Raw genomic sequence first — 21,589 nt, 5'->3', positions numbered from 1 at the left:
TAGAGGGATTTTGGCCACTTCCAAGCTGGTTTACAGCCATTTCCAGTTTGATTTTAGCTGGTCAGGCTGGGTAATGACCAGCTAAAACCAGCTATGTCCAGCTTAAACCAGGATGGACAAGCTGGTTGTAGCTGGTTTTAGGTGGTTATTTACTTCACTACCCTAATGAAAATTTAGAGATATTTTACTCACCTGTTTTTGAGGAAAACATGTCAGGATTAGTTAGACCAGGGATGTCCAGACTTGGTCCTGGAGGGCCGGTGTCCTGCAAAATTTAGTTCCTACCCCAATCAGACACAGCTGGCCTAGCTAATCAAGCTCTTACCAGGCTTTCTAGAAACATTCTTGCTGGTGTGTTGAAGCAAGTTGGAGCTAAGATCTGCAGGACACCAGCCCTCCAGGACAGAGTTTGGACACCCCTGAGTTAGACCTTTAAGTTCAGAGCTGGAAACCAGAGGGACTGCAGTTTGAACCACACAATGTGTGAGTGGTGAACTATCACTGTTGTGCAACAAACAATAATTCCAGATTAATCAAAATAAATCATGGCACATATATTGTGCAGACTTCATATGTGATCCTGGATCACAAATCTTATGTTGGTATGTTTGTGGGAATAGCTAAAAAAAATCCTTGTGTGGGTCAAAAATCATGCGATTATTAAGTAAAGATCATATTCCCTGAAGGTATTTTGTAATTTTCCTACTGTAAGTCTGTCAAAGCTTACTTTTTAGTTATAATATGACTTGCAAAGCACATAATTTGAACATCCTTAAATAAAAAATTCTCAATATATATATATATATATATATATATATATATATATATATATATATATATATATATATATATATATATATATATATATATATTGAGAACCCTGATTACAGATGTTTAATTACTTGTTGATTGGCCAAATATCATATATCACATCAATGCAATGCTTATGTATCTGCTTTCAGATGAAGTAAAGTACTCATTTTTAAAAGATTTGCCCTTCTTGTGGTTTTATGGTCATATATAAACATCTAAAGATCTCATTAAGATACCATAACATGCTTCAAGGGACTCATTATGATGCAGAAAAGCCTTTATTACTCATTTACATGTACAGATTCAGAGTAAGGGAGAAAGAAATGGCCCCTGGACACCATAGTCCCCCCTCAGCCCTCCACTGACGGGTCTAAGATTTCTGGCACCAAAACAACGTCACGCTTCCTATTTCAGGCACAGGTGCAACATTTCAGCAGCGGGTCGAGTGACCGGGAGAGAGAGAGAGCAAAGCTCAGTAAGAGTGGGTTACATTAGGACTCTGAATGAGGAATAGGATGCTTCCTGATAGCTTTTAGTAACATAGGGCAAGAGCGATGTTAATGCTGCTTAACAAGGAGCTAATTAAAGAGAGGCTGTTTTACTGTTGACGTGAAGCACATTATGTTGGTTTTTAGAGAATGATGAAGCGGGAATTGCCACGTTTTAGTTTGAAGAATACATGCTGCATGCCATTGCAACAGTTACTGTGGATGGTTGTGGGAACATGTGGTTAGCGCCGTGTTCAGAGTGGATGCTAACACATTCCCGTCATGTGGTCCAGTCAATAGAAACCAATCCTATGTCTTTATGACTCTCAGGAGACTCCATGAGTCGGCGGATTTGTTGTGTGTCTGTCCACCAGGTGAAAACCAGCTAGCCAGACTGCAAGGAAAAGTAACAGCACACAAAGCAGAAAAGGAAGATTAGCGGTAGCATTAGCAATCAGCGCTAAATCCAGAAAGCAAGATTTCAGATTGGGCTAAATTGTCAAAGCACTTGTGTTTATTATCCAGAGAAAGGGAAAACACAAAGCATCACTTGTTTTGTTGTTGTAAGGATCATATCACAACATTAAATTAACATTCCAAAAGCATTTCGTCGTTATAATATGGTCAAAAGAAATCATATACTTGTCACAGATGTCGAAAGGTTAATTCACTTCATTTGGCGTTTGTTTTTTTACAAGGCTGGAGAATACAGACATGTTCCCGCAAAAAAGAAAAATTACATAGTTACATCCCACGTCAGGCGCAGTCAAATAAGGCTTATAAAAATATCATGAGCCATTATGACTTGTCAATATTATGAAGCACTAATGCAGGACCGAAATGGACAGAACATCAAAACATTTGCACACACCTGTACAGATAATGCATAATAGATAAGGCTCAAGAAGTCGTTGCCATGTATGTTCAAATACATGTTATGCGTGTAGCATACATGCGCACTGTATACGGTTACAAAAATGCCCTACATGACACCGCATGAAATGCACTGTACACAAAGCACTCAGGAAGAATAGAAAAGAAGAATAAAAGAATACAAAACCGAATGAGAAATGGCAGAACGAAATGAAAAGGCAATGAAGGGTTCATAGGCACAGAAGTTCACCAGGTCGGAGAATCTCCACTGGAGTTTCTTTCCAAAGCACTTCAAACAGCGCAGAGTTGAATGAAAACATCGTCCTTTTGAAGTTAAGTAAAACGCCACGGGCCATCCGAGTGGGCTGCAATAAGATTCTTTGAAATCACATTGTGGTGATGCTTCTGTATATATAAAAAAGTCGATTGTGTTCTACAAATGTCAAAGGTTTGTCTCTTCCGTTAAGTGTCCTTTGAAGTGTCCGTTCAAGTGTGTTCTATCCTGGTCGGTCACATGATGATGGTTTCTGTGTGCTGCGAATATGAATTCAAGAACCGTTTGGCTTTCAGGCCAGGGCTTGTGTGAATGATCTTGCATGGTGGGTTGTGTTTAGCCCATCTAGATGGACGGCGCTGATTGGCTGGTCGAGCAGGACGTGAAAAATTGCTACTGCTGTGGACAGGAGACGACTCACGTTGGACCTGGAAGGGAACAAGTTTTAATGTAAGTATCTTCATGGATACATGATCAACAATTAGTTAAGTATATTCGATTTTTGTGTCAACATATTATGCCCTTTTTTATTTGTTGGTTAGTTAGAAAAAACTGAATATGTAGCAGAGAATGGGAAAGAGCACAGTTTCAATCCTGGAGAACACATTACCCTGCAGAGTTGAGTTCTAACCTAGTCAGATCAAGAGGTGTGTCCCAAATCACATTGTTGCTCCCTTTTCTACACTATTTTGTACACTCAAGGCTGATTTATACTTCTGCATCAAGTGCATGCCTTTGGTCTGGCGCAGTCTTCGCGTGGTCTTAAAGCCCTTGGCATGGCTGACGCACACCTCTCAAAAGATGTAACTACACGTCACAAAGTGTACCCTGCTGAAAAAAACAGCTTAAACCAGACTAGGCTGGTTGGGTGGTTTTAGCTGGTCGACCAGGCTTGTTTTAGAGGGGTTTTGGCCATTTCCAGGCTGGTTTACAGCTATTTCCAGCCTGGTCTTAGCTGGTCAGGCTGGGAGATGACCAGCTAAAACCAGCTTGACCAGCCTAGCCAGGCTGGGAGCCCAGCCAAAACTAGCTTAAATGTCCAGCTTAAACAAGGCTGGTCAAGCTGGTTTTAGCTGGTCATTTTCCAGCCTGACCAGCTAAGACCAGGCTGGAAATCAGCCTGGAAATGGTCAAAACCCCTATAAAACCATCCTGGGCGACCAGCTAAAACCAGCCAACCAGCCTAGGCTGGTTTAAGCTGTATTTTTCAGCAGGGTAGTGCAAGCTCTGTGATTGGTCAGCTTGGTAGAGGTGGTGCCGAGAGCTGTGAGCCCGATGACGCAAGAGTATCGAGTCCAATAAAGAAGCTCCAGATGGAAACTTTTGTTTTCTGTTTACCTTATGATTAAAGTTGTTGCTCATCCACCAATTTATACCTCTGAATAAGCAAGTTTTAGCTACTTGTACATTAAGGTAGTGTTCAGAAAAACAAACATCCGTACAACTCAACAAAGAGGAACATAAAAACTCACTTGCACGACTACGAGCAAGGCATGCGCCATGGGTTACGATGATCACTCAACGCAGAAGTATAAATCAGTCTTCAGAAGTGTGGAATAGTGAACATTTCATGAACTTATCACTCACAGTTTTAAGTAGAGGAAGGGGTGGAGCTACTGGGCACTGAGGTTGCATTACTTTGTTTATTTTGGATTGTGCAAACAAAATTCTTCTATGTAAGTGATTATGCTACCTTTTAATGGTGAATGCAGTTGTACTCATCACAGGTACTATTTGGTAGTTTTGTACTTTATTTCACTGATCGGACAAATATTTTCAGGGAAACGGATTAAATTTCTGTTTAGTAAAAAGTTAGTGTTCCAATTGAGATGACACTAAACTCAGAATACTACACCAGGGGTGTTCAACCATGTTCCTGGGAATCTACGCTCCTGCAGAGTTCAGCGGTAATCTTGATCAAGCACTCTTGTCTTTAATTATCAAGTCCTCCTTTAGATCCTGCTTAGTTGTGTTTGGTTGGGGCTTGAGCTAAACTCTGCAAGAAGTTAGATCTCCAGGAACATGGTTGAGCACCCTTGCACTACACAGTTGAATGCTTTAGAGTGCACTTACACTATGATAACTGAACCATGTCCAGGCGTGTTTCTCTTTTCATTTGACAAGTGTGAATGCTCTGAATCGGCGCAGTTCAGCGGGCTGGCCCTGGCCTGGTTGGAAGAGTGTGGTTCAGTTGGGCTTTGGTGCGGTATGCTTGTAGTGTGAGTGCAAAGCGTACCTGATCCTGAAACTGAAGACGCAACGCTACTTTCATAAGGATTTATTAATCATTCTTACTTTTTAATGAACACTAACTGTCATAATTTATTAAAGATGCAAACCCCTCGCTGCACTTAAGCTGCACCTTCAGCCAAACCTTCTAATTTGTACAGCACAAGGATCTTTATGATAATCTATGAGAGTCAAAAGTTGTGGATCTGTTCGGCAAAATATTTGACTGTGTGTTACTGCATCCCAAATGACTTAAACGATATAACTAGAGCAATGTCCACTATGCTAAGCGAGAGCGCGTCTCTTCCTGTTAAACTGAACAGTCGTATTATTGATGAGGCAAGCGTGCTTGGGCTCGGAATGTAAAGATGCAGTGTTAGTGCGGGATTTCAGAGGAAAGTGGAGGGGGGACAACTGCACTTCTGGTTCGGTTCAAGGTAACCATGCCTAGTGCATTGCACCAAACCTGCAATTTAGGTACCATAAAGGTAGGTCATCTTTAATTATTCTTTCTTGCCAGGGTCTCTTACAATGCAAAGCTAAATTAACCCAGTATTGGTGCAGACAAAACTGAAACTTGACTGGTTAACCAGCTAATCTGGCTTAATGGTACAGGCCCTTGGTGTGGTGGAACACTTAACTGAACACTTTGGGAAATTGGTTCTTCAGGACCTTCTTCAGGACATTGGCTTAGAGCATGTGATGTGTTATAATTGCATCATGATTTAGACAAAGATTAATATTGCACTGTAATTTGGTATGTGTGTAGATAATATTTATATGAGCTCTTCACCTGCTTTGTGTCCATTTGCGGGGCGAATGTGGCCTTCTGACTTCTGTTGTTCTCCAATTCCATCATTTCCAGAAGTTGCTCCAAGTTGTCACTTCCCTGTCTCATTCTATCCACACCGATCCCTGCCTGTACCTTACTTAAGTTTTGAGATCCTGCTCTAAGAATGCTCTCCACCATCTGGTATTCAGAAAGTAGATCCTCCCCTTGGAAGCCTGCTTTGTGGGATTTAGACCCTGGAGGTACCTTCTGATAACCCGATTTAAGGTGAGACGGTGATGGGCTTAAGTTATAGGACAGGCCATGCTGTTCAAGAGTACAACCACCCCTCCCACTGTCTCTGTCTCCATTCAGGAGGTTTCTAGAAGGACCAGCTGCCCGAGGCTGCTCCTGGCTGGGCTCCAGTCTTGCTGCCAGTACATCACAGTCTGTGAGGCATTTCTGCACGGGACGTGTGGATACCCGCTTGGGGTCAAACTTGCTCTGGCAAATGGGAGTGTTTGTGTGCCTTGGAGGATCATTGGAGACAACTTTGGTCACAAGGCCATCCTCTATCAGGGTTTTCCCTTCATTCTCCTGCAACATGGCACCAAACTTGCGCAACACAGATGGGCTTTCAGCTTTCTTGTCAAGCAAGAGGCACTTTCTGTCAGGTTGCTGTGGTGATTCTTGGTAAGCGGTTCGAGAGCTTACAGGTGAAGCATCTCTCTTTTTGATTGACAGTTTGGAAGTTTTGGGTGGGAGGTCATTTGATGAAACAGGCTCTTTCCAGCTAACATGGCGGGTTTGGCAGTCATCCCAACTTGATTTCTTGTTCTTCTTGTTCTCAACCTCCTCAAACTCATCCGATATTACACAAGAGGCAGTCCTGGAGTGATAAAACAAGTAGTAGTAGTTATAGATAAGCATCACCAAAAGCAAGAAACACCACAATCATGCGTTTCTTGCAGAGTTTTTGTCTTGTTTCTAGTCCAGGGGTTTTCAAAGTGTGGCGCCCTGGGGGGCGCCAGAGCATGTCAGGGGAGGTGCGGGAAAAAATATTATATAATAAAAATATAATTATTAAGTTTAATTATTATATGTATTTCTTATTATATTTAAACGTTTTAATTAAACAAAGCTAAAAAAATTAACACGTCAAAAATAAGAAAACCTTTTTTACCCAGAAGGCCATAGCTGTGAATTCGCTTCTGTTTGGCAAGCCCGCCAATACAGGTATATGCCTGCTAATACAATGGATCGGTTTCTGAGACCCCCCGATTCAAAGCCTTCAAGTTCAGGGCTTAAACCCAAAAGACGGCGATATGATGATCAGTATTTGAGTTTAGGATTTATGTGGACAGGACCAGCTGATGAACCATGACCTTTATGTGTGGTTTGTCAAGATATTTTGGCTAATGACAGCATGAGACCCGCTAAACTTCGACTGTTTTGACTGGGATGGACAGTTCTTGGATCTGTTCTATTCATATTGAACAATCATCCTAGTTTTAAAAACGTTATATTAAAATACTTCTTATTACTCTGTAAATAATTGCACTTTCAAGCAATAGATGATAAAAGTGAGTTAACAGTCTGACATCTGTCTGTGTCTTTATATATACACATATGTGTGTGTGTGTGTTTGGGAGGAGGGGGGCACCAATGGATAAGTTGTGTCAAAAGGGAGGCCCACTGTCTTAGACTTTGAAAAACCCTGTTGTAGTCCAAATATCTTAAATGAAGAAGGATTTTCTAGACAATTTTAAAATATTGTGTCGTTTTCAGAAATACTAAGTCGAAATTAAGTGAGTTTTTCCTTAAAACAAGCAAGATAATCTGCCAGGGGGGTAAGTGAAATATTCTTATTTGTTCCAAAGGTAATTTTGCTTACCTCCGACTGGCAAATAATTGAGCTTGTTTAAAAAAAAAAAACACTTAATTTTAACTTATTATTACTTAAAACAAAGCATCTGACTCGTCTTGAAAATGCTCAAAATTTAAGATTTTTAGATATTTAGATTAGAAACAAGACCAAGATTCAAATTGGTATTGGATTCGGAGAATGATTTACCTGTTTGTCACAGGACTAGTCTTCATGTTATTTTGATAACTGTTTGTAACTGGATATACCTTGGGGCTCTAAGTGCAAAAAAGAGGGGTTATAATGGTAAGTAAGGTGAATATATATATATATATATATATATATATATATATATATATATATATATATATATATATATATATGCAAGAATATACTCTTGATGCAGAGAGATTGATCAATCGTAAAATACTCACTGCATTTTGAGCCCCATTGTTTCCTAGGGTCTTTCCAAAATACTGGCCCTTTTGGAGGTATCCATTAAGGATTTGTAGGGTGGCATCTTTCCTTGCATAATCGTGACAACTGGCAGGATAATGGCTGTCGTTGCTCATGGAATCAAGCATGTAATTATTGGAGCCATTACAGTAATCACTGGAGTGGTGAAACCCAAGGCTTTGCATAGCTGAAGGATCCGCTCTTACTTCATTGCATCGACGAATCATGAGATTGTTGCTGGGGTGACCATGAGCTTCATGATAGCCATTGGCCTGTTGGCTGTACTGAGAGTTGACTGGTAGCAATGTAATGTCCAGACTTTTGTTGTTTGTGCTGGACTCACTGGCTTCTCTTCTGGCTTTCACTTCATTATACAACTGAAATATAAATACACAATATTAGAGACAAAGCAGTGGGGAAGTGTGATTTCTTTGCTCACCAACATAAAAGAAAAATATCTGTAATGCACAAGTCAGCAAATACAACTTGCATAATCTACTGCATGAATAAACAACATGCGGTTTCTCCATTAGAAAAGGGTCAAACAGAGGGAAGGGGGTTACTTGCCCAGGGGTTAATTCAACCACCAATAGGAACGTACTTGATTGGCCTATTTCAACATGAATGCTTTGGCATTCTGTGTGTTTTAGTGTGTGAGAGAGAGTTTGTGTACGTTCTTGGGTTGTTGACACTTCCCTTTGGGTTTAGTAAACATCTGTCAAAGTCATGATTCCAGATGGAGAGCAAAGCAACTATTATTAAATCCAAGAGATGCAGCCAATTTAGGCAACAGGGGGTCAGGATTCTTTCAGTCAAACGCAATCTTATTTAGCGGCCACTATCAAAACATCAACAACTCTGTGGCCTGTAGTATTTACAAAATTGCATTGATGTTAGATCTGTTTTGGAATATAGACCCATTTTACATCTCCCCTAGAATTAAACAGTCGAGTTTAACCATTGAATACAATTAGATGATCTCTGGGTTTGGCGGTAGATCTTTTAGCTAAGCATAGATCACTGAATTAAATAAGACTATTAGCATCTGAAAGTGCCTGAAAATAGTTGTGAATCATTTCCATGGTTGCAAAATTTTCAACCACTGTTTAACATCATTGTGCCAGTCCTACACCAGCCAACCCGCTTTGAGCTGGGATCGAACCAGCAACTCTCTGCATAGGAGTCGGTTGCTCTAGCAAGTAGGCTAAAGTCCATGGTCTCTAGTGTCTGTCGCTAGTAGGGCTGCTCGATTATGGGAAAAATCATAATCACGATTATTTTGGTCATAATTGTAATCACGATTATTCAAAACGATTATCAGTTGAAGTCAAACATATTCCTCTTCCAGTGAATTTATTTTTATATATAAATATTTCCCAAATGATGTTTAACGGAGGGATTTCTACACAGTATTTCCTATAATATTTTTTTCTTCTTATTTGTTTTGTTTCAGCTAGAATAAAAGCAGGTTTGAATATTTTGAAATCTATTTTAATAGCTCGATATTATTAGCCCCTTTAAGCAATACATATGTTTGATTGTCTGCAGAAGAAACTACTGTTATACAATGACTTGTCTATTTACCCTTATTAAGCCTTTGAATGTCACTTTAAGCTGAATACTTGTATCTTGAAAAACATCTAGTAAAATATAATGTGCTGTCGTCATAGCAAAGATAAAAGAAATCAGTTATTAGAAATGAGTTATTAAATCTGTTATGTTAAAACTGTGCTTTAAGCATCTTCACTGTATTTTCAATTTTATTATTAATTAATAAAAAAACAGTCGGCAGCAGCAGGAATACCGCACCCTGTCATTTTAAGAATAGTGCGGCTCTGATATGGTTTCTCTTTCTCGTGTCTTTTGATTCTCAACTTGTTTCTTTATTACACAAATGAGGGTTAATATGAATAATCACTAAACACTGCGCTCTGACACGTGAGATGTGTGTGTGCTCTGCTGTCCAAGGCTAAGCGCGGCACGCGCGCAAACACACACACAAACGCTATCTGTCCGAGGCTAAGCACGGCGCGCACACACACAACAGCACGTGCTCTTTTGCGCTTTTAAAAATATGAATGATGCGCATCCCGTGCTGCAAAAGTTACATTACAGCACATGCTTTTAGTCATTTTCACGTGGAACTGAGCTTTGCAGAGGCAAAGAGTTTTCACACGTGTACAACTGGAAAGGGGGCAGTATGTGATGGAATAATCGTTTATCTCGATTAATGGTTTTTCATAATCGTTAAAAGCCAAAATCGAAATCGGATTTCGATTAATTGTACAGCCCTAGTCGCTAGAGCACCGTTTCAGGTTCAGAGGAATGGGGTTTATCTGCAAAGCACTTCACTAGCTGGCCTCTGTTACAATCACCCCCCTAAACCTCACTCCCATGTAGTTCATGGCACCAATATAACCCCGCCAGTCTTGCACCACCCAACTCGCCTCGAGCTGAGATTGAACCGGCGACACTCCGCATGGGAGTCGGTTGCTCTAACAAGAAGGCTAAAAACCATGACCTGTAGCATTTGTCAGGTTTAGAGAAGTGAGGTTTACCTGCACAGCACGCCATTAGTTGGCCTCTGTTCCACCAGTTCCACCAGATTCAGCCATTTATCTATCTTTAAAAGGAAAATTATCAACACTCTGGTCATTTTTGAACGAGATGCTAATGGTCTAATCTGATTCAATGATCTATGCTAAGCTAAGCTGATATTGCTCCTGTCAGACCCAGAGATCGTCTGAAAGGATTCAGCAATGGGAAAACTCAGTTGTTTAACTAGTAAAAACAAATGCAGTGTTTATAGTCAATGACATTTTTAAATAAGGACTCTACATATAGAGAAGGATGGAAGTCGATCTTGTCTAGCATCACTGCAGATGAAAGTTTGTCTCACCTCTTCAATCTTCTTCTGCATATCCTGTAGCTGATCTTCCCATTCCTGCATCTCTGAGTCAAAATTGTCAGGCAGGTCAGCTCTCTCTCCACCCCACACGCAAGTCCCAGGCTCCAGCCCACGGTGCAATTCCAATGTGGCCATTCTTTAGCCTATGAGCGCTCAGAAACCTATGCAGCAATTTCTGAAAGGTCACTGGAGTGACCACGTTGGAAAGTCCACCAAGACCTCTATAAAGACAAAAAAAGAGATTCATCACTGAGAAACAGAAACAGAGAGTAGTTCGGTATTTCTGGGGGATTCCACCGTGGCTTTGTAGTTTGTTTTTTCAAGTTAAATCTTATTCTGTTGCATTTCAGATAGACTCGTAGAAGGAAGCAAAATCCCAGCTGTGTGGTCTGGACACCTGCTTTAAAACTCTTGACGCTTTTCTATATGCATTCCTTGTCCTTCAAAGTAGCTCTTACCTGTCAAAATTGTCAGCACGTTCTTTAGACACCAACTTCATTAGACATGCTCAAATTACCTAAAGGGACTTCAGGGATTTTGAAGTCAGTTTTATATCATGTTCAGTCTCCCCAGAGCCTGATCTATCTTAATCAAGGGCACGGTAGGAGTAAACGGTTTCCCCTTGCAAGATTTAAAAACACTTAGTCTAGAGATTTACCATTTCTTTTGGGCTAAGGATGAGGTGAAAGTTCCAAACAGTTGCGGGAAGTTTTACCCGCTTGGGTAAGCTTAAAATAGTAGCATCCTTTCCATGGTAACGTCACTGAGATTTTCTGCAGCACAGCTTTGATTTACGACAGGTATAAGGGAACTTGACACCCAGTTTAAGGCATTGAATTTCCGCAATGAACAGCCAGATGATGTAAGGACGGAGACTATTTATACACCATGCGATATACATCATAAGCTTTAAAACATAAAGGGTTGGTATGTGTTTTCTTTACAACAAGCATGTATTGTTATTGAACACAAATGTAACTGATTAAAATAGTACTATTACCAACGATATTTAAGTGACCGTTCCATCAATTATTCACAAGAGGTAGTAACCTAAATACATAGTGTAAGCTGTAAGGATGTTAAGACTCTTCATGTTAGGAGATCTAATAACGTCAACCCAAGTTAAATATCACAGAAAAGTGAAATACTGTAGCTTCAAAAGAGTTATTAGCAATTATTTCATACTTTAAGAGATTTAAAAGTAGAGGTTTCTGTTCTTGCCTACGTGCTTTCTCAATCCTTACCAGTTAGATCTTATTATTGGTTCCTCCAGAAACTTGCGATGCTCTGAAACAGCTGCTCCAGAACGTACGTATGTTGTTCACGTACAGATTTGTCGCATGTATGAAGATCACTCCTGTTTCAGTACCACCTCCCCTTTGACTGCTCCTGCGTGTAACTGTGGAAAGACCACTGATGTTCGTACCCCACAGCGTGATGTTAAAAATCCTGTGTATTAGATCCTAAATGTTTCCTCTGTCCGGCCCTATGGCCCTGTCCGGAGCTCGGGGGTAAACAACTGTAGTCCTGAGAGGGCCCTGGGGCTTTATAGTCACTAAAGTATTTACCCCTGCGACGTCAGACCTGCCAGGTGTCCGGTGTCATAATGTCAGATTTATTCCAGCATTCATGGTCTCCATGCAGGAGACCGACGTCACTGACATTCTAGGTTAAAATTACAAAGGCAGAAGGAGAGTGTTTACATGTCTATTTTAAAATGCCCAGTTCTCCCCTATCTCTGTCAAACTGCCTTGTTGCTAGTCTGCTTTTAGGGCTTGGCAGATTGTGGTCTTGTGACTCCTTTTCCAGTTGTTTCAACCTCTAATGCCAACAGGCAACTGCGCTATTTGTGACTCTCAAAACACTGTTCATTTTATTTTTAAGATACCACCGACGGAATTAGCAGATACTAAGTGTGCTGTCCGCGGTTCCTAATGGACGCCTCACACTTGTATTTATTTGACGCATGAGGCTGTTGCGCAATAAACAGACGGCCGATGGTTCAGCCCTAATATTGGCCGCTGACTCAAATAGTTTCCGGGCACAATAATGCAGGAAGAAAACAACAAAGCAAAAGCCACTGAGATGGAGAGACTGTGGGACTTGGCACAATATGGCGCAAGTCTCACGCAAGTTTTTATTGCTAGTTTCTGCCGGGCCAGATGTCAAGTTTTACATCCTGAGCCACATTGTTTAATTTGCATTTGCATAGCCTATGGGCATGCTGGTGGTAAAGTCTAGATCGGGTATGCGGCAGGCCGGAAGTGCAATATGCACATTAATAAAGCAGTATTTTTTTATGACACTGTATTACAATAATTAATATTTTTACAGTACTGTGAGGGTTGGGTTTAGGGTTGGGGTGGGGTTAAAGGGTGTTAAAGGTTCAGGACACCCTGGAGAACTTTTTTTTATATATTAACAGATTTGTGTGTGTTGAGCATCAGTTAAGACAATGTTAGCACCTGTCAGCTTTAATTGTGGGGAAAACTGGATAATTTTGAGCTTTTGTCAGCTCATTTCAGCTTCCGGGTTTAAAATGATTTTTGAGGCGGGATCAAAATCGGCGACGTGGCGCAGTACTGCAAGTGCAATGATGACGCGTCGGTTTCTCATTATTATTCATAGCGGAGTTTTCTTATCCTATGAGAAGAGCCGGCTGCTTAATTATTCATGAGAGCACATGCTTTCCGAAGGCAAGACAGACCTGCCAGTTTCAAGCAAGCTGTGAGACACGGAGTCACGGACCCACGGCACGCTGTAGCCGTTCATGAAGGCTCGTATGTGTTTGTTTCCATGATCCACGGGGTTTGTTGCATGTTTTTTCCCCGCGATCTTGTCTGGGCCGATCATACAGCAAAGCTGTGTGTGTGCTGCAAACATTTTTGTCGGGAGAGCAGTGCGAGAATTGGAAAATGGCGGACGTTGACTTTTATCAGGAGTTCGTTCACATTCAGACACATCACTGTGCTGCTGTGTTTGCCTAAATCCTCCAGATTACCAGCAGGGCTAATGGTTAAAATAGGCAGGTCAGGAGACCTGCTGCACTGAGTCTGCATTCAGATCTATAATAGACCCGGGGATTGAGGGAGAATCCTCATTTATATTGTTTACATGAACACACTTATCTTTATAATGATATAAATTATGGTTATGTGTATATAATATTACGAATAACAAATGTTGCAGGGCATTAAATTACTGTTTATTTCTTTGCATTTTAACTTTGTGAACTATAAACTCATGCGTCTCCTCACGGTTTGTGTCTCATTTTGTGAGCTAAGTGTCAACAGCAGTTGTTCTCTCCCCTGCTGGCCACGCCCACTCCTGCCCTATGCTCGCTGAGCTCCACGCCCATTAATCATGCATCTTTTGAAAAAATTCTGAAGTAGACTTAAACTGAAAGTGGGGGTGTCATGGCCCTTTAAAAATACATTTTATTGAGTAATTTAATAGATAACATAACTAATACTCGATACAACAACTGTTTTTAAATTACTGTGACGGTTTGTTTTAGGGTTGGGGTGGGGGTAGACGTTAATAAAATACAACAAATGAGAAATTTAATAACTAATAGAAATAATTCTTGTTAACTTCTGGCCGCAAACGTATCCGCTCTAGCAACAACCCATGCTGGTCTGAAAAAGTGTTTTAAGGCACATTGTTGACATGTTGCTTTTTTATTGACCAACTAAAAGCTTGTCTAAAATGAATTGTACAGTTATTTATTTCTTTTTTTAAAGACTGCTTTAGTGATCGGTGGGTCCATAATAAATAGATTATTATTGTATATATTGCATTTTTTCATTAATTTTCTTTGGTTTAGTCCCTTTAGGGGCCGATTACACTAAACGATTGATTGAACTAACGATTTACGAATCGAACTGAATGATTTACTAATGGCCATGAGCATTTTGCATCCTGCTTATGCGCCCTGCGTGCCTCACGTTTTAACCGCCTGCTGCGCCTCGCGTTTTTGCATGTGTGCACTGTACGCTCACAGTTGAAAAACAGTCAGGGGCGCAACTGCACATTTACTGATGGGTATGCGGCTTCAACTTTTGTGCGGCCCCCTTCAATCCAACTATATTTTATAACAGGCAAGTGATAAAATGTGGAAAATATTTCAATCAACAAATTAAAGATATTTTTTCATAAAGATATCAACATGCTTCAAAAAATACAGTTTCGCAGTTCTGAACACAACTGAAATAGTATGAAGTAGTAAAAGGTATAATTACATTAAGCATGTTAAGTCGCAAAGAAATTCATCTCATACCACCCCAAAATCTTTTCTCAATTTAATTTTCCCTCACTAAATGATTATAGGGCGAGGCAGTGGTGCAGATAGGGATTTGGACATACTACTCTTCTCACATACTGTTTTTAGAAAGAATTATGGAAGTATGCGATTTCGGAAGCAGCCAATACACTTAGATCATTAAAAACTATGAAATATAAGAAACGCAGTGTTCTTTTAGCTGGCAAGTTTCCCTAAACATTCCCTAAAAGAAACCTGCTCTAAAAAATATGATTATTTTTTAGTGTTATCTCCCAAAACAAATATTTGTAATCACAATAAATTGTAATTCAGTGTTTCCACAGATTTTCATTATGGATTTCCATCTGCCAATTACTTAAGAAGGCTCAAATCCGTCTTCTAAGACTGAGATTGAAGATGCCATCAATCTGAATAAACTCATAAATAGCTCTGATGTTCAAACTGCTGATCATCATGGGGCAATATATCCCAACCGCTCTGTGACATGCTTGCAGGCATGAGGAGCACGTTCAGCAGTAGACTGATCCTGCTCTGGTGCAATAGAGAAGGTAATTTGTGCATACTAATATCATGTACAAAATCACTTAAGGTAAAGCTTTGGACTCCATCCACAAGCAAGCCACAGCTGTTCTTTAGCATGTCACATGAATATTTATGTGCAACATTTTGGTTCAGGTTCAAGTTGCAACCTTATATAATCTGTATTCTATATCTGTTGATGCAACATCGTTGTTCTTGAAAATCAGTCCAAGATTCCTGCTTCTTCAGTCCAATGCTAACTTTTTTTTGAAAGTAGGTCCATTTTACAACTCATCTAGAGTTAAACAGTTGTGTTTTACCTTGTTTTAAAATCCATTAAGCCGATCTCCTGCTCTGGCGGGAGCACTTTTAGCCTAATTAGCTAAATTTGCTAAATTAGCATCTCACTCGAAAGATAAAAAAACAACAACACTTTTCATTAGTTACTCACCTTTGCATGCTTCTGACAGGCGGTCATTCCAGCTGATGTGACTGGAATTCTGGCTGATATACCCTAAAATGGTTTCTTAACTGTTCCATTGCAAAATCTTTGGTTGCACAGCAAGCATCATTGTGACTTGTAGCCATAGTTCTGAATAAATGCCTTCTTGGTAATGCCGTTTCCAGAGGTTTAAGGGTCTTGATGTCTTCACAAACGCAGATATTCTGATGTTGTATAGTAGTCTTTAGTTGCAAAAATAAAACTCTTGATAATGTACCTTCCAACGGCAGCCATATATATGTGATTTGGGTAAAACAGTCTCCAGCATTTATGCAGTCTTCTGTGCTTAAGCGTGCTGTCTGTGCTTGGAAAGTGACCATCCTGAGATTCTTCGACCATGGTGACATACACAACATTGACAAACAAACGAAAACAAAGGGCGAAACTATGCTAATGAGTGGAAGGATGGTAATCACAGGACAAAAAAGAGGGTAAAAAGAAATACAAGTTTAAAAATGGTGGCATAAGAGAGCGAGGAGAACAACACTAGGATGAGGATGAATAAAATGATGGGCTGAAACATCTGGGGTGAATAATCGACAGGATTAACAAACATGCATTAAAAAACAAGGGTGCGTGGGAAGACAGGATCAGAAAGAAAGAGAAAAAGGTTCAGACATTATGGCCATTAACATTTTCTATTTGCATAGTTTACAATTCTTGGCAAGTTATAAAACTATTCTGTTACTTTGTTAAATGTTCAAGCAGTCAGGAAATAAACCTTGAAATATGTGGTGCTAGTTTGCAGTGCATTGTAATTTAATTCTCTTTTTAAATGCTGAATTTAAATAAAGGTCTGCATTGTCCATTACCCTGCTAAAAAAATCCAGCTTAAACCAGCCTAGGCTGGTTGGCTGGTTTTAGCTGGTTAACCAGGCTGGTTTTAGAGGGGTTTTGGCCACTTTCAGGCTGGTTTCCAGTCATTTCCACTCTGGTCTTAGCTGGTCAGGCTGGAAAATAACCAGCTAAATCCAGCTAAAACCAGCTTGACCAGCCTGGTTTAAGCTGGACATAGCTGGTTTTGGCTGGGCTCCCAGCCTGCTCGGCTGGTCAAGCTGGTTTTAGCTGGAAATGGCTGGAAACCAGCCTGGAAGTGGCCAAAACCCCTCTAAAACCAGCCTGGTTGACCAGCTAAAACCAGCCAACCAGCCTAGGCTGGTTTCAGCTGGATTTTCCAGCAGGGAAGGCTTTAGGACAGTGGTCTCAGACTCAAATCCTGAAGGACCACATACATATTGAGATTTTAACCAAGGCTCATTCTGAAAATGTAGCCCTGTGGACGTTTCTGGAAACCGTGAAATAAGTCCCGGGAGGTACTTTATTTTTGCAGTTTTTGTTTACGCGAATCAGTGAGAAGCTGTGCTCTTTTTCGCATCTCAAATGCCTCTCACGAGTGCCGTTTGTGCCCGTGCTGTTCCCATGTGAACCCACCAGAGGCTGCTGTTGAATGACCGTCTGTCCAACTGGCTGAATGATTGACTGGGCGACCGGCCAATCGGCTGACCCACCCTCCTCCTTCCCTGAACCCAACCAATTTTACCAATTGACCCACCGCCCACCTGCTTACTTTACTAAACCCAACCAAAAATTTACAAAAGCTGTCCAGAAAAAAAAAGCCCTTGTCTGATTTTTGGTGATTCTTGTCTGATTATTTTTTGGATTCTGTTTTTGTCTTATCTGATATCTGGAAACGCTCTTCCCCGGACTCAAACCCTGATCATCATCGGTGTCGTGGTCAGCTCCTCTCTGCGTCTCAAGTCCGGCAACGTATACGATGAGCTAACTGGATAAACTGGTTGCAGCGGGAAAGCCATCCACATGAAGGTAAGCAGTCAGCCGGTAAGCGCCAAAATGAATGGCGACAAACCGCCCCGTAGCGTTCGCTGTACCTGTATGTACCTTCGGCTACATAATTCTTGGTCTCCAGAAACATTTTCAGAATGAGCCTGAGTTATGAAATTTAGTAACCAGCTCTAACCTGCTGACGTTTCTATAATGATGTCTCTGAAATTTCCCATATGTCTATTAGTAATAAAACAAAGTAGAGACCTACAAACAAAGGACTCTGCTGTGGGTCCATCTTGCGGAAATAATTTTGGACGCCACTACACATGGATGCTCCCTCGAATAGTGCATTATTTAAGGGTATAGGGCCACCTTTGAATAAAGTCTAGTAATCATGAAACCCTGATTAGCTGGATCCGGTGTGTTTAGTTAGGGTTGGAGAAAAATTGTGTAGACCTGTAGCCCTCAAGTAATTGTGTTTGAGACTTCTTTCTTAAACTTCTTTAGGACAGTGGTCCACTTTAGCCCCGGTCACACTGCACTTTTCGCCCAATAGACTTCCATTCATACGCATGTGAACGCAAAGAACCGGAAACGCAAGCTCATGTGACAAGTTTTGCAGTCCGCTGTAGGGCTGCAATTAACGATTATTTTAATAATCGATTAATCGGTTGATAATTTCTTCGATTAATTGATGAATCGGATAAAAAAACCAAACAAACAAGAAGAGCATTCATTTTCAACCCCTTATTCAAAAAAGCTTGCGCATTTGTCTGATATGAATGAATCACATCTGCAAATTATATTTGAATGGATTGTTAGACTCCCTGGTGTGTTTTACAAACTCTAAATGTACTGTTCTGCTAGTAGTTGTGTATATTTACATGTCTAAAACATAAACACTGCATAATTGTGATAATATGACACGTCTTGAGTTTAAATTTTTAAGTTGCCGCTGTAAGCTAACACTAACTGGTCTTGCTTGTCAAGCTGGATAACAAGTAAAACATCAGCACCAGGAACTTTACGGTCCTCACTTCAAAACGGAACAAAAGTAGGATTCTTTAGTGATGCACCCAGCTGTTGAACTCTCTTCCTCTTCAACCCTGTCTATGAGGCACCAAACTCTGTATCAGTGCGCGAGAGAGGCAGAGTGCTTTCACTCTGCTCTTTACTGCCACTAAACTGTTTTTTTGTTTTGTTTTGTTTTTAATAATCAAACGTCCCCATGTCGCGCGACACATTAAGTCGATTATGAAATTTGTTGCCAACGCTTGTAGTAATCGATTTTAATCGATTTAATCCATTCATTGTTCCAGCCCAAGTTCGCTGTGTTGGAAAGTTCTAGCTTGGTGAACTCTGACCTGCAAAATCAAATCACGTGATTGCGTGAGACCAATCAACGATCAAAACATGACCACTCTGGACAGAAATTTAAAATAGGGACCAGATTTTTTAATGTTTAATCATCTTACTTAATCCCAGCCCTTTTCACAACGCCATTCAACAGAAGTACCCAAACTCTAGTGTGACCGTGGCACTTATTGTAGAATTTTGCTCCAACACTAATCAAACACCTTAACATGCTAATCAATGTCTTCAGAATTGCTAGAAAGTGACAGGTAGGTGCATTTGATCCAGGTTGGGCCTAAATACCTGCTGAAATGGGTTGGGAGCCTGTGCTTTAGGAGCTTTCCACCAAAGTTTTATTTTATGAAGCAGAAGTGCCCAATCCTGCTCCAGAAGGACCAATGTCATCCAAATTTTGACTCCAATGGTCAAAAAAATTTAATGTTGCAATAGTGACACCAAAGAAGCATCACACTTGGTTTCCCAAAGAACTTTCGGAAAATAGCTCTGAAGAGAACCATTTTTGTGGGGATAAATTATATAGTTTTTTACTACTAGAAAGACCCTTTTGTGGAATGGAAAAATTATTTGTATGTTAAAGGTTCTTGGAACCACTGATGTCTATAAAGATACTCTTTTTTTAAGAGTAAACCTTGTGAAGTGTGTGAAGAAGTACTTGATTAGCTGTTTCGGTAATTAGGTTTTGAGCTAATTTCTGTTAAACAGTGGTCCTGCAGAAACAATTCTGGACAACCCGGTGTTCTGACGATTTGTCCTACCTTGTCAGATTGTTCTGCCTCCCATTCAAAAAGTAGGTAGCACATTTTGATGACGCAATATGCTACTCATCAGATTTGCTACCAGTGTAAATATTAGTCAATTTGGAGTAGTGCGATATGAAGCTGTAATATTGCCCTAACCTACCTAATCAATAACCCCTACCTCAGAACCATTTAAATAAAGTGTTGCTAGCGTAATCTGATGGGTAGAATAGAATGTCAGGACACCGGCTTTAAAGCGTACCATTAATTTTTGCACACAAACAATACATATTCTTCACATAGACACACAGATTCTTGCCAGACTCACAGATAATGGTTCTTCTGAATCTCTTTCCTCAGGTTTTGGGACTTCCAGCCGGTCTATAAACCCTTGGAGCTCCTTCCTGAAGGTCTTCATTTGAGAGTTGATGCGGAAGAGTAGCTCATGCTCTCTGATCCGACCACCATCATCCTCATCTTCCATACGACCAAAAAGATCGCCGTTAGCCACAAAGACCCGAGCCTCTGCGATGATGTTACTAGTGTCGGCTATAAGACGGTCAATGGTCCGTCCCAATCGCTCTGCCTCAGCACGGATGTCAATCATCTGTTGCCTGTCCCGTATGGAGCGTGAGAGGAGGCGGGCAGATTCAGGAGAATAAAGCGAACGAGTTGGCGTGAGGCACCGAGCATTGCGGACCTCCTCCGAGTCACTTTCTCCTCCAACTGGACCCTCGCGTTTTCGATGGGGAGGGAGGCGAGATGAGGAAGAGTCATCATCACTTCCTCTACGTCCTCCGATTGCAGGACCACCATCACTTTCTGCATCACTGTCACGTGGCGTCACGGCTAGATGAGATGCTAGGTCATATCGTTGCATGTTAGAAAGCAGCACACGGTTCTCATATTGTAGTTGCATCACTTTCCCGCTCAGTTCATTGATCTGCTTCCTTGCCGCCTTCAGCTCCTCCTGCAAGGCCTCAGATTTGGAGCTGTCTCCTCCACCATTATTGGAACCTGTTGCATTACTACCTGAAGCATGCCTTGTACCCTCTTTAAAGCGCAATTTATTCAGCTCACTTGTCACTCTCTTATTCTGTTCCTCTACATCCGCGAGGTTCCTCCTCAGAAGTTCGGCCTCATCCTCCACCAACTGCAGTTGTTGCCTCAGCTCCGACAGCTCTGAACCCTGTTCGCGCCCTATTCCTCCTTCCGCACCGGACAAGCCCCCATTAGAGGATTCATCCCCACGAAGATCATCCAATTCTGCTCTCAGACCACGGTTCTCGACCTCCAGTTCCACAATTTTTCGTCCAAGGATGTTGGCCTCTTCTTCCACCAGCCGCAAGCGGAGTTTCAGTTCTGATTCCCTTGTAGTGGGTGGACCACCAGCTTCCCCCTTTGGATGAGGGCTATCCAAATCCCCATAGAAGGATCGATACTTCTGAAGTTCTTGCTCCAGGCGGTCCTTTTCCTTGTCGATTTTTGCCATTTTCTTTCTCATTAAGGTAGCCTCCTCTTTAATGAAGGCCAGCTGGCATTTCAGGTCCTCACTGTCCTCCTGTTGTGTTGAAGGTATGTGGATGTTAGATTCAGAGACATTTAATAGACATTTAAAAGGTCAATATTTATGCACAGAAACCTGTAACGAATACCATGAAAGTCATTGGTTACAGGTTTCCATTATTCTTTGCAACAGGTTTCAAACAAGGGTGA

General features: G+C 41.0%; 2 protein-coding genes and 1 long non-coding RNA gene across 6 annotated transcripts in view; 1 reads left to right on the top strand and 2 right to left on the bottom strand.

Moving 5' to 3' along the window:
- Positions 1 to 1,069: 1,069 nt before the first annotated feature.
- mtcl3b (MTCL family member 3b) overlaps positions 1,070 to 21,589 on the bottom strand; it is a 30,117-nt gene continuing 9,597 nt past the window's right edge. The window contains exons 6-7 of one of the 3 annotated variants that reach the window (XM_087305266.1): positions 20,202 to 21,434; positions 1,070 to 1,695 (exon numbers count right to left, since the gene is read on the bottom strand). In XM_087305266.1, coding sequence (XP_087161392.1) covers positions 1,687 to 1,695; positions 20,202 to 21,434 — 1,242 coding nt within the window. In that variant the 3' untranslated portion in view covers positions 1,070 to 1,686. Of the gene's footprint in view, positions 1,696 to 14,493; positions 16,501 to 20,201; positions 21,435 to 21,589 lie in introns of those variants that run through there. The other 2 variants (NM_001245958.2, XM_087305265.1) reach the window with 2 other exon arrangements.
- Positions 1,794 to 16,367, bottom strand: LOC143528988 (uncharacterized 143528988). Of its 2 annotated transcripts, none has more exons than XM_087305019.1 (6): positions 15,927 to 16,367; positions 10,666 to 10,895; positions 7,745 to 8,143; positions 7,521 to 7,588; positions 5,471 to 6,335; positions 1,794 to 2,876 (listed from the first exon to the last, which is right to left on the bottom strand). In XM_087305019.1, the coding sequence occupies exons 2-6, from the start codon at positions 10,807 to 10,809 to the stop codon at positions 2,685 to 2,687; spliced, it is 1,668 nt and encodes a 555-aa protein (XP_087161145.1). In that variant the 5' UTR covers positions 10,810 to 10,895; positions 15,927 to 16,367; the 3' UTR covers positions 1,794 to 2,684. The 2 variants fall into 2 exon arrangements, with proteins under 2 accessions (XP_087161145.1, NP_001430435.1); NM_001443506.1 differs by lacking the exon at positions 15,927 to 16,367 and adding an exon at positions 11,919 to 12,195 and having other exon boundaries at positions 1,795 to 2,876.
- On the top strand, positions 8,168 to 13,015 carry LOC147831363 (uncharacterized). Its single transcript, XR_015524096.1, has 3 exons — positions 8,168 to 9,435; positions 9,505 to 9,904; positions 9,966 to 13,015. It is a non-coding gene; the product is annotated as an uncharacterized LOC147831363 (long non-coding RNA).

This window comes from Danio rerio, chromosome 23 (assembly GCF_052040795.2).
Source record: "Danio rerio strain M-AB ecotype USA chromosome 23, GRCz13ab, whole genome shotgun sequence".
Lineage (NCBI taxonomy): Eukaryota > Metazoa > Chordata > Actinopteri > Cypriniformes > Danionidae > Danio > Danio rerio.
Note: the sequence above shows the minus strand (reverse complement) of the source record. Positions and strands in the feature narration are given on the sequence as shown.

Excerpts from the sequence above, each read along its gene's own strand:
- LOC143528988 (XM_087305019.1), bottom strand. The coding sequence starts at position 10,809 with ATGGCCACATTGGAATTGCACCGTGGGCTGGAGCCTGGGACTTGCGTG. Across the intron at positions 8,144-10,665 it reads TGCAGAAGAAGATTGAAGAG|TTGTATAATGAAGTGAAAGC; the intron begins GTGAGACAAACT and ends TTTATATTTCAG. Across the intron at positions 2,877-5,470 it reads CGCAAATGGACACAAAGCAG|GTCCAACGTGAGTCGTCTCC; the intron begins GTGAAGAGCTCA and ends GTTCCCTTCCAG.